The following is an 11,863-nucleotide window of genomic DNA, read 5'->3' on the forward strand; positions in this document are numbered from 1 at the left end:
ACCCGTTACCTAGTGCCAGCATTTTCCGGGCTGAGAAACACCTACTGGTGGATTTTATCCTGAAGCAAAATGTTTGTTAACAATTGGTAAAGTGTGTAGGAGGAAGGCGCAGCCTCTCAGGATTGCTCCCCTTCCTGCTCTTAGTTACTTGTTAGCAAGTTCTTTTTGAAGAAACCAAGCTTCTCAGGCTTCATTTGGGCTTCTCTTGTCTCTTGATTAGGACTGCCTTTACAGCTATTGGATGAGTACTCACAGTCTGCTAAGTAACTTGCTGGATCCTGAACCAAATTAAGACATCAACAAGAAGTTTAGTGCTCTGATGTCATTAATGTTCTCATTTTTTGGCATTCTTTTTCATTTATCTGATCAAGTAGAGGTGGAGCTAAAGGGACAGTAGTAAAAGTTCAGTCCATAAAAGAAAGGGTGGATTTGGGGGAAAGGAAGGGCCACCTAACAAATTTGTAAATGGGGCTGGGGTCTTCATTGAAGGGGAAGGGCCCACTTTCCCCCTGGTATTCCCAGGCCACATCCAGAGCAGTCAGTAAACACTTGCTTCCCTTTTTGACCTTGGTTTCATCAAAACAATATATATAGCAGCAACTCTTAATGAGGGGTGCCCATCAGAAACACCTGGGAGACTTTTTCAACGTTTGTAACCTGTCCCTAGAGATTCTGATTCACTAGGTCTGGGGTAAGGCCACAGGCATCTATCTATCTCTATATTTTAAAGCTCTGTGAGTTTTACTGCACTGGTTAGGAACCATTGACCTATTAATAATTGATTTTCCTAAAATAGTATTCTTGGATTATGACCTCACCATGCATCTTTTTATTGATGTTTCTGTATTCCGCATTTTTCATGTTAACATATTTTGACCTTATGATGGGACTTCACCCCTCTGACTGTCCCAGTAAACACCTGACTGTCTTCTCCAGCTGCTGATGTGTGGGACTGGGGACATCAGTGTGTCTGACTTCAAAGCCCACGCAGTGGTCATTGGTGGCTCGTGGCATTTCAGAGAAAAGGTAAGTGAGCCAAAATTCTTTCAGTTGAATTTGTACCATATTATACAGAAGAAGTTTCAGAGGGAAAAAGCTGAGAAGCAGACATGTCAACTGGGAAAAAGCAATACATGGCGGGGAATGGCAGATGGTCATCCAGACAGATGGGAACCCTCGTCCTTAAGGGCTATTCATGCTGCATCCACAGAGGCAATAATGTTGAAAAGGCGGAGAGAGAGAACCGAGCAGTCAGGGACCATCCTGCTGGCTGGGTGTCCGCATCACTCCCTTTTAAGTTGATTCTAGCTGCGTGCAAATAACCAGGGCCTCCCCTCCCACTTCAGAGCATCCGTTCCTTTCCCCAGGGATCAGATCCGCAGCAACACCTGGGTGTGACCCCAGCCTCGTGCTCTTCCCACAGGTCATGAGGTGGTTTTGGACCGTGGTTTCCAGTCTGACGCAGGAAGAGTTGGCTCGGCTACTGCAGTTCACCACAGGCTCCTCTCAGCTGCCACCCGGAGGCTTTGCTGCCCTCTGTCCCTCCTTCCAGATTATCGCGGCCCCGACCCACAGCACGCTCCCAACTGCACACACGTGGTGGGTATCTGACAGCCCGGTGCAGGCTGTCACAGAGGGTTATCTTTGCAGCCCTCGCTGGTATGGTCTGCTCGTGTGAGTTAATCACTCCCCTCCCCTCGGCCTTGCAGTTTCAACCAGCTGTGCCTCCCTACGTATGACTCCTACGAAGAGGTGCACAGGATGCTGCAGCTGGCCATCAGTGAGGGCTGCGAGGGCTTCGGCATGTTCTGACCACTCTCCCTGCCATCTGCTTGACTCCCGTGGCTTCCCGGAGCCTCCAGGCGGCGCGCGCCACAGACGCGACCGCTGACCCTGACACAGAACCATCAGCCAGAAGCTGCGGCGTGCACCCCTGCAGTGTGTGGAGGAGTCGGTCACCCCCCAGCTTCGTCCTTCCCTCGGCCCCTCCCTTACCCCCAAGAGCCCCCTTTGGCAAGCCCCTACCCTGAGCAGCTCGCTCAGTCGCAGAGGAGGGTGGGGCCCGCTGCGCTCGCCCTCGGTTCTCAGAGGAGCTCAGTGGTGGGAGCTGCCCCAGCCGCTGGGGGGAGGCGACACGGAGGCTCGGCCTTTCTGGGAGCGCTGCGATCCTCGCCTCGCCCAGCCTCCTCTGCCAACGCTCCGCAGGGGTTCCCTCCGTGTCCCCTTGACCCAGGGTCTGTGAGTCCCTCTTGGGGACAGGTGACTGCGTCTGCTCGCCAGGAGAAGAACAGACGGGAGGTGGCCCACAGCGACAGACAGCCTTGAGTTTTGTCTGTCTGCACAACGGCCGGTGCAGGCACGGGACTAGCTCGCGTGGTTACTGATAGCACCGAAGGGTCCTTTTTTCTTTGGCGTCAGAACTGGAAAATGAGCTTTTCCATGCAAGCGTTTCTGGAAATGATCATATCGTTCATAAAGAAGAACTCCCTAGTAAGCTTTTTTCTTTTTGAGTATAATAAACCTGTGAGACAGACCTAAGAATGTGAAAGCTTAGCTGGGCTGCGGCTTCCAGTGCTGAAGGCGATGCTCCTTTAGGGTTGTGGGGCATTTCTTGGCATGTGACTGGCTTGAAGACTACTGATGCTTGTCCCTGAGTTTGTTCTTTACACTGAGATGTGGCTGGCCCTGGCTCCTTACCTCCAACTTGTGCTGTCTGCTAAGAGCTGGGCGTTCTTTAGGTTTCCACTGAAGAAAATTTTGGAGCAAGAAATTAGGACAGTTCAATAGCATGCCACTGGTCCCTGGTTCTCTCTGCTTGGTGTTCCCTGGCAGCACTAAGACAAGGGAGAAGGGATCAGTAATTTAATTGCTTCTCAGAGGTCCTTAGGGTCAGGACACAAGGGACACACATCGAGGAGCTGTGTCAGATGATAAACGCCTTGCTGTCCCAGTGACTTCCTGTCACTCCCTCAGTTACCAGCAAGGGCACCTCAGGAGGGAGGAAGACAACCAGGTTCACTGTGGCGTGACTGAAGAGAGCCTGCAGCTGTTTCTTGGAAGATGGTGACAACATTTTCCATTAACGATTTGAATGAAGACATTTTCAAGACTCAGAATCTCATCGATTTCCGAAGTTTCTGTTTCTAAGAAGGCTTTGCTGCAAGCGACCATTCCCAATGGGGCATTCGACTCTGAGAATATTAACAAGCCATCTTTATAGCCAAAACCAGCAAGTACAAAGAGTCCAGAGATGAGGCAGGACTTGAGGCCATGCCTTGGCCTGCCGGAAGCACGTCTGAGCCCTCCTGTTCCCAGGGATCGTGAGGAACACGCCTTCCTGAGCTGCTACAATTCCTGCCTGACCTCACTCCTTCGCAGTTGTCATCTGTCCTTGGCATGGGTGCTGACCTCACTCACCCTTGGGGTCCAGGGTCCAGCATTGGGGCCCTCTGTGCCCCAGGGTCCTCCACGCCACACGGTCACTGCTCTCCTCAGGGACCAGGACAAGGTGCTGCCCTGTGGGATACGTACAGGCAAGTGTCATCATCCCCCTGGGAAGCACAATGCCGCCCTTTGGGCCCAGAGAGGGATTCCAGCTAGGGGCACGTGGGCTGGCTCTGCTGTCTTTGGCCGTTGTTCCTCTTCCAAATCCTGTGTCCCCCGTCCCCTCCCCCCCTTGCCCCTCCAGAGACTGATGCTGGAGCGTGAGTTGATTTTCTTGGCTCGATCTGTCCTTTCTGAGCTCTAGTCATAGCACTTTTCAGAGCATCCTGGGTACCCTGGTGGCGCAGCTGCAGCCTGCGGTGGTCCTTAGCCCCAGGGTCTTTGTTTCACAAAACCCTTTGGTACTGTTGTGGTTTTGTATTCTTCCAGTGCTCGCTCTCTCTGTCTCTCCTAACTATTCAAAAGTATCTTTGCTCTTTTGCCCTTTCCTTTGACCTTCTGTTCTAATCCTGCTTTGGAATTAGCCGGTGTGGGGAGAGGTACACCATGTCGGAGAGAAGAAAGAGTGCCTGTTACTGGAAGTGTTTCCTATTCACGTTTATTTTGCTCAGTTCTTTTTATTTATGCCCTTGTGGCCCAGGTACTTGGGCAGCCAGCTAACCTCCTGGCTAGTGAAGGAGACCAGGCACAAAGTGAACACCAAGGAAAGTGTTGTGTGTTTCTAGAACTCCAGCAGAGACCAAGCCCTGCTGCAAATTTGTCAGGCCAGACCAAAGGGCCACACAGTTGCTCAGTAGTGTAAATATTTTGTACAGTGAATAAATGAATGTTTAAAAGGACTAAGAAGCAAGTGACTGCTTTATGTGGTGATTCAGGGCTTAAATTGGAGGTGGGGAAGGAAAAGAAAAAATGTAGAAATGTTTTTGCATTTCCCCAGTAACCCTTCAGAAGCAGTCAACTTGAGGTAGAATGGACTCCCGGAGCCCTAGCCCGGTCCAGACCTGCTTGCCTTCTCACCCTTCCCTGACTGCTGTCCGTGGTGCCCGGCAGGGCCTCGGTGCCTCCTTGCACAGAGAGCTAACAGCTGGGACGAGTGCTTGTACTCAGCTCCAGAAGGAGAGACCAGTTTGGCAAAAACAGGATGTCTGTTCTCATCAGTCTTTTAAGTGTTAATTCCTTATTGTTTTACTACACAAGAAACTCAGTGTAGAAAATTTGGAAATTAAAAAAAAAAAGTACAAGAAAATAAGATAGTTGCTATCCAGAGGGAAGAACACTTTGCTGGGTGGTCTTATTTGCATATGGCACATGTATTTCTCAATGTCCTCTCAACTCTTGACTCTCCCACAAGTGCTTTGAGTATGGGGGAAAAAACCCATAAAACCTGCTCTTCAAAAATTTTGGGGTAGCAGGTGGGATGAATTCTTTTTCCAACCATAGATAAGCTTGGCAGAGAAAACCAGACCTCTGATATAGGCCTTACAGGAGAAGTGTTAGGGACCCTGGCTTTCTTGCAGAAGTGAGTTTGTTGTCTTTGACATTGGTTCCCATTCTGGAAAATCAAAACAAATTCCCCTTTGTAATTGTGTTTTGTTGTGCTTTTGTCGTGTTTTGCTTGTTTTGTCTTTTTGGCCACTCCACATACCTTGCAACTACTCAAGCAGGGATTGAACCCAAGACCCAGCAGTGAAAGCACCAAGGCTTAACCACTGGACTGCTAGGGAATTCCCCTGTAATTGTTTTTAAAAATACAGATTTTTTTTTTTCTCTTCTGCTCCCACCTCCCAGACTCAGCGAATTGGAGTCTTAACTTGAAAATTACTCCTTTAGAGTGCATTCAATCCACTCCCACCTCATCAAGCTCTCCTGAGTGGTATGAGATGTGTTAAACACACAAAACAAAATTCTCTCCCTCTAGCTTTACACTTTCAGGTTATTTAACAGTCTTAAATCTTTTACACTTGCTGCTCTTATGGTTTTGACTGGGTCACTATGAACATTCATCACTGAGTGATTTCATCCCTTCGTGAAGTTATTCATAAGACTCAAGAGGCTGGTAGAATTGTTCTTGAATTAACACAATAAAATGCTGCCTTCAGCTTCTCATGGTGTTACCTCTGAGCCACAGCAGCTCAAGCTCTGAGACCTCTGCCCAGCCACACTTCTCTTAAACAGTGGAGGTTCTCCAGCAGGTGGCTTGACCAGAGGGCTCCTTACCTCTGCTTTGATTTCACTTAGACCCTCAAGCATAACAGACCAGCTCCAGGTATCCTGTAATATACTTTCATTTAAATAATTCCTCTTTTATTTGGAGGTGAACATATATACCAAAAAGGCATGCAGCATATACACTTTAACAAATAATTATAAGGGAAGTGCATATGCAACCATCATCCAGGAAAGAAAGAAAGAAAGTGTATTACAGCACTGCAGAGCAATTACCTAACCCTTCTGGAGGTAACTGTTTTCCTGACTTTTAGGATACTTTTTTCACCAATTCCCTTTTCAATGAGCCTGTCCCAAAAATCACAATGGAGAGGAGGGTGGGAAATGAGTCCATGTGGTCTCTTGATAAGATGCTAACTAAGGTCAATTTCTCCACAGTTCGTTTCAAAAGTCATCTGAAACCGTCATTGCCCCATGAGAATCTAGTTCAGATTCCTAATGCTGAATCTGATGAATCAGTCGTATTCAAAGACTATCAGTTCAGTTCAGTCGCTCAGTTGTGTCCGACTCTTTGAGGACCCCATGGACTGCAGCATGCCAGGCTTCCCTGTCCATCACCAACTCTTAGAGTTTACTCAACTTATGTCCATTGAGTCGATGATGCCATCCAACCATCTCATCCTCTGTCCCCTTCTCCTGCCTTCAATCTTTCCCAGCATCAGGGTCTTTTCAAATGAGTCAGTTCTTCACATCAGGTGGCCAAAGTATTGGAAAAGACATCTGGAAAAGACCCATTTTCATTCCATCTGGCCATGCAAATTTCCAGATACGATGCATCAATTCTTCAGCACTCAGCTTTCTTTATAGTCCAACTCTCACATCCATACATGACAACTGGAAAAACCATAGCTTTGACTAGACGGATCTTTGTTGGCAAAGTAATGTCTCTGCTTTTGAATATGCTGTCTAGGTTGGTCATAACTTTACTTCCAAGGAACAAATGTCTTTTAATTTCATGGCTGCAGTCACCATCTGCAGTGATTTTGGAGTCCCCCAAAATCAAGTCTGTCACTGTTTCCATTGTTTCCCCATCTACTTGCTGTGAAGTGATGGGACCAGATGCCATGATCTTCGTTTTCTGAATGCTGAGTTTTAAGCCAACTTTTTTACTCTCCTCTTTCACTTTCATCAAGAGGTTCTTTGGTTCTTCGCTTTCTGCCATAAGAGTGGTATCATCTGTATATCTAAGGTTATTGATATGTCTCCCAGCAATTTTAATCCAGCTTGTGCTTCCTCCAGCCCAGCATTTCTCATGATGTATTCTGCATATAAGTTATCCTTCACATATTTCTTTCCCTATTTGGAACCAGTCTGTTGTTCCATGCCCAGTTCCAACTGTTGGTTCTTAACCTCCATACAGATTTCTCAGGAATCAGGTCAGATGGTCTGGTATTCCTACCTCATGAAGAATTTTCCACAGCTTGTTGTGATCCACACAGTCAAAGGTTTTGGCATAGTCAGTAAAGCAGAAATAGATGTTTTTCTGGAACTCTCTTGCTTTTTCGATGATCCAGCGGATGTTGGCAATTTGATCTCTGGTTTCTCTGCCTTTTCTAAATCCAGCTTGAACATCTGGAAATTCATGGTTCATGTACTGTTGAAGCCTGGCTTGGAGAGTTTTGAGCATTACTTTGCTAGCATGTGAGATGAGTGCAATTGTCCGGTAGTTTGAGCATTCTTTGGCATTGCCTTTCTTTGGGATTGGAATGAAAACTGACCGTTTCTAGATATTTGACCATCCAAATTTCCAGAAATTTGACCATTTCAGAGACCATCAAGCCTCTGCAAAGGTTCCCCCAGATATTCTAAATTGAATAATTTATTCAGGATGAAGTCAGTGTATGTAGTTGCTACTTCTTGGAGTCCCCAATTAGCAGGCTGGTATGGCCTTTGTGGTCTTTGATGGCCGTGAATGCCTTAAACTATGTTCGGCTGGCCAACTAGGCAACTCTCTGAGTGAGCAAGATCTTGGGAATTCATTTCTTAGGGGTGATCCTAGGAAGAAGTCAGTCTTGGACTACTCAAGGAGCTAGGCAAAGATACAAATCTCTTTTCTAAATGTTTTTGTATCCTGGACCAAGTGGCTCTTCCTGACGCTGGGAACCTACTTGTATCCTATGTTTCTGACTCCAGCACTTCTAGGCCTCTAGCCTCCCCTGTGGGCGAGGCCTCTCCTGTCATTTGGCCTTTTCTCAAAGATGCCCATGAATCCTTTTGCATCAAGTGTGCAGAATGGAGCCCTCAAAAGAATAGAGAGCCATGAATTGATTTTAACTCTCATGGTTCAACTTTGGGCAAGACAATCTTTTAACATTAGTTTTCTGACCTGCAAAATGATGCTGTTAACTAAAGGAAATTGGCTAATAACTTGGAGCCCTTGCAAAAAAGTTTTCCTACATAGGTGTGTGTGATAACCATATTGATTATAGCTCAGTTCAGTTGCTCAGTCACGTCTGACTCTTTGCGACCCCATGGACTGCAGCATGCCAGGCTTCCCTGTCCATCACCAACTCCTGGAGCTTGCTCAAACTCATGTCCATTGAGTTGGTGATGCCATCCAACCATCTCATTCTCCATCGTCCCCTTTTCCTTCTGCCTTCAAACTTTCCCAGCATCAGAGTCTTTTCCATTGAGTCAGTTCTTCGCATCAGGTGACCAAAGTATTGGAGTTTAGCTTCAGCATCAGTCCTTCCAATCAATATTCAGGATTGATTTCCTTTAGGATTGACTGGTTGAATCTCCTTGCCATCCAAGGGACTGTCAAGAGTCCTCCAAGACCACAGTTCAAAAGCATCAATTCTTCAGATTTGATTATAGCTCAGGGCCCTTGTAATTGCCAGAGTAGGAGATGATATGGATCTGGGGGCAGCAGGGGATGCTAAAGTGGATGACTGGTATGGGGTGGGGTTCTTTTCCCAACCTTGCCATGTCCAGGCAGGCCAAAGAAAATGAGCATTCAGGGACGAAGACCCTGGGTCACAAGAGACCTCCTCTCTCTCCTTCAAATGAACCTCCAAAGGCCAGAGGAAGTATCTGAGGGGCCTGCATCTCAAACCACATTCTGTGGTAGGCAACCTAATCCCTTTGGCTTTCTTTAACTCTCTGATGACTGAATCATGAAGGCAGCATCCATATTTTTAGCTCTTCCCTGACACCCGGAGCTTTAACATATCTTGTCTCATGTTGACGATGACCCTGCAAGGTAAGTTGTTTTCTCCACTCTACGTGAAGCAGTTCAGGCTCAGAGAAGACAAGCAGCTGCCAGGGTTCCTTAGTAAGTGGCAGAGTGGTATTTGAACATGGGTCTTTCACATCAAAGCCCAAACTCTTTCCACGTGGCTGGTTTGTGTCGAGCTTACACTAAGGTTAGCTCAGACTGAGAAACAACCCAGGCACCTGGGCCACCTGTGTTCCTGATCCCTTCTCACATACACTTGGTGACACTGTGTGACAGATGAGCACTTTGTTTACTTGTCAGTCTGAGGATTTGGGATTTCTGAGGAGAAGGCCCTATTGATTCAGCAGAACTTCTAAGAGATTCAGCTATTGGCAGTAGCTTTAAAATCTTTTGTGTTTGAAAGTTCCATAGAATACCAACTAATGACTTGAGTGAATTGACTTCCAAGTTTAAATGAATCTTGCATAAAGTGTACATGACACTCACGAGGCTATAACTGAAGAAGAAAAGCCTCAAATCTTAATATCCCCACTTTGGATGAAAATCCATCGATTGCACGCAAATGAAATGTTAGAATGAGGTCAGACATGGTGTACAATACCCTGATGTTTATCTCTTGGTAACAAAGTCTGCAAAAAAAGACTCATTTAAATCTTTTGTCTCTAAACTCCCCTTACGTGAAACACAGCACTGTTCAGCAAAGGCCAAATCTCTGGTGGTTATCTTGCTGAGGAAGCAAACATTTTCAAGAATGCCAGAGTTAAAGGGAGACACACACCTCAAATAAGACTGATTCTATTGGGACTATAAGCATAGTATCTTCTGCAGGGTGAGGGGTCCTGTACCTCTAGGGTGAGGTCACTGTTTCAACCAGTGCCACTTCATCTGCATTATGGATTTGCACACAGAGAAGTTTCTGAATCTTCTCATCTTTTGATGGAACCACAATCAATGCTCGCTCTCTACTCAGAACTCCCACTCCAAAGAGTTGCCAAGACATTCTTCTATTTGCCCATAGAAGAATGTCTTGGGACAGAGTCAGGGATAGCAGTATCTGCAAGCCAGCTGGAGATCCTTTGATGGTTTTTATGCTATGTTGAAGACAAAATGCTGTGTTATTGTGTGAGAGGAAGATGATGTGTGTCATCATTTTGTGCTAGTTCTCATACATCCTGGGTCTAATTCTACTCTTAAGTTGTCACTTCATTTCCTTTAAATGTGCCTCCCTTGCCGCCACGATCAAAAACAAAGCTGATGTTTCTGTTCCTTCCCTGGTTTTACAGCTTTGCTTTTCCCTTCAGGACTTTGCATCTCTGCATCTCAGTAAACGTCTGTGGATCAGGCACTGGGCAGGGAGCTAGGGGCACACACAACAGAATGCGAGCATTGCTTCTGAACAGCTCACAGTCTCGGAGGGGAGACAGACATATAAACAATTCGTTTTCCTGAGAGTTTCCATCCCTCAAGGCTTACGTGCCCCAAACCATCACCACCCACTCCCATAGTTTCTGTCATTCCTGTTTAATTTAAGTGGGGGGGGGGATATTTCTGCTTATGCATTTGGAGGTCTTACTTTAAGTGTCGAGTAACAGCTGTAAGTGAAATTTGTTGGGTATGGGTAGGGAGGGGAGTTCATCTCCCTGTTGATTTTCAAAAAAGCAAGAATCCTGGCAACATGGATTCCAAACTGTGAGCCAAGGAGCAAGCCCCTCATTGTGCCATAAACAAGCCATCGCACCTGAGCAGATCCAGGGAAAGGCGGGGAAAGGGAAGTCCGTCATCTTGGGACCAGCTTCCCCTTTAACTTACTCTCCCAGACAAAGCAGACCTGAGGTGTTGATTTTGGCAGCCCAGGGCTGGCCTGCAGATCGGTGAATGAAATTAAAATCTTGAGTGAATGGGAAGAAGGATGTATCTCCAACACTAACAGCAATCAAAGGGTTCCTGCTGTGGTCAGAATAACTAGGGGGTGGCAGAGGAAAGACAGTTGTTATTTTCCAGGAACCCAGAGGCTTCACGAGTAGCCATGGAGTTGGCTGTGGCCACAACAGATGGAAACATGGCTTCACTCCAATTTCCCTTGATGCTTATCAAACCCAGGACATTGGAGTCCTTGGTCATCTCTTTGTAGGGAGCTGCAGCTGATGCTTAGTTCTTTCTGGGGTTTGGGCAGCTCTTAAAGTGGATCCCCCAGGCTTCTGGGCTGGATCACAGCTAGATGGGCCATTGCCTTGAGGAAAAATTTCAGCTCCTTTCCCCAGAGGGATTTCCCTGACACAACATCCTTGTCGTGATGATGCCAACCCACATCTCCTCAACAAGTCAAAGCTGCGGAAAGACCCTCAGATGTTCCCCTCCAGGTCTGACACTCGCTATCCCAGTCAAGGTAGACAAATGTTGCTGGATCTTGGCGGGATAATGTGTGCCTCTCTTGGAGATGCCAGACTGGGTGTGGATGCTGCAGCCCTGCAGTTGCCTGCTCCGTGAAGGCCTGGTTTCAACAATTCCGACTGAGATCCCCCTCCACCTTGAAAGTTCTATTGTTTTAGCATCCAAACTGTGTCTTCCAGACAGCCTCTCACACCTGGAAGCAGCATGAAACTCTTGTCAGATCGTATCTTGAGTTTGGGCTCCAAAAAATGTCATCCAACATTTTCTCTCATCATGAGAAGATGAAAAAATAAAAATAAAGCCAAACTCCAGTCCTGACTTTTGGGGGGTCAGACTGGGCTCAGGGGCTTGGTGTGGTGGGAAAAGGGGGCCAAGAGAGTGGTTGGCACAAGGTTATGGAGAACTCTGGAAGCAAAGCCAGAGACTGAGGATTGAGGCCCAGGAAAGTCTGGCACCAATAGACGCTGGGTATTTAACCAGGAACAGTCGTTCTATTTTTCTCAGCCTTGGCAGTAGGTCAGGGCAACAAGCAGTTCTAGCGGGGTCCACATCCTTCCTATTGTCTCCACCCCAGCCTCGCTCCTAGTCCCAGACATCTGCTTCAGATTTGGGCCCTTGCCTTCT

The 11,863-nt window shown here is 47.0% G+C and overlaps 1 protein-coding gene across 6 annotated transcripts in view; it reads left to right on the top strand.

Annotated features, from left to right (window-relative positions):
* AREL1 (apoptosis resistant E3 ubiquitin protein ligase 1) overlaps positions 1-4,283 on the top strand; it is a 44,491-nt gene extending 40,208 nt beyond the window's left edge. For all 6 annotated transcript variants that reach the window (XM_086319651.1, XM_086319654.1, XM_086319652.1 and 3 more), the window contains exons 18-20: positions 937-1,026; positions 1,424-1,599; positions 1,710-4,283. In XM_086319651.1, the coding sequence (XP_086175777.1) occupies positions 937-1,026; positions 1,424-1,599; positions 1,710-1,812 (369 nt within the window). In that variant the 3' untranslated portion in view covers positions 1,813-4,283. The remainder of the gene's footprint in view (positions 1-936; positions 1,027-1,423; positions 1,600-1,709) is intronic.
* Positions 4,284-11,863: the final 7,580 nt, after the last annotated feature.

The sequence above is a fragment of the Bos grunniens genome, chromosome 10, assembly GCF_055505025.1.
Source record: "Bos grunniens cultivar Pamir isolate PY7600 chromosome 10, Bosgru_T2T1.0, whole genome shotgun sequence".
In the NCBI taxonomy this organism is placed as follows: domain Eukaryota; kingdom Metazoa; phylum Chordata; class Mammalia; order Artiodactyla; family Bovidae; genus Bos; species Bos grunniens.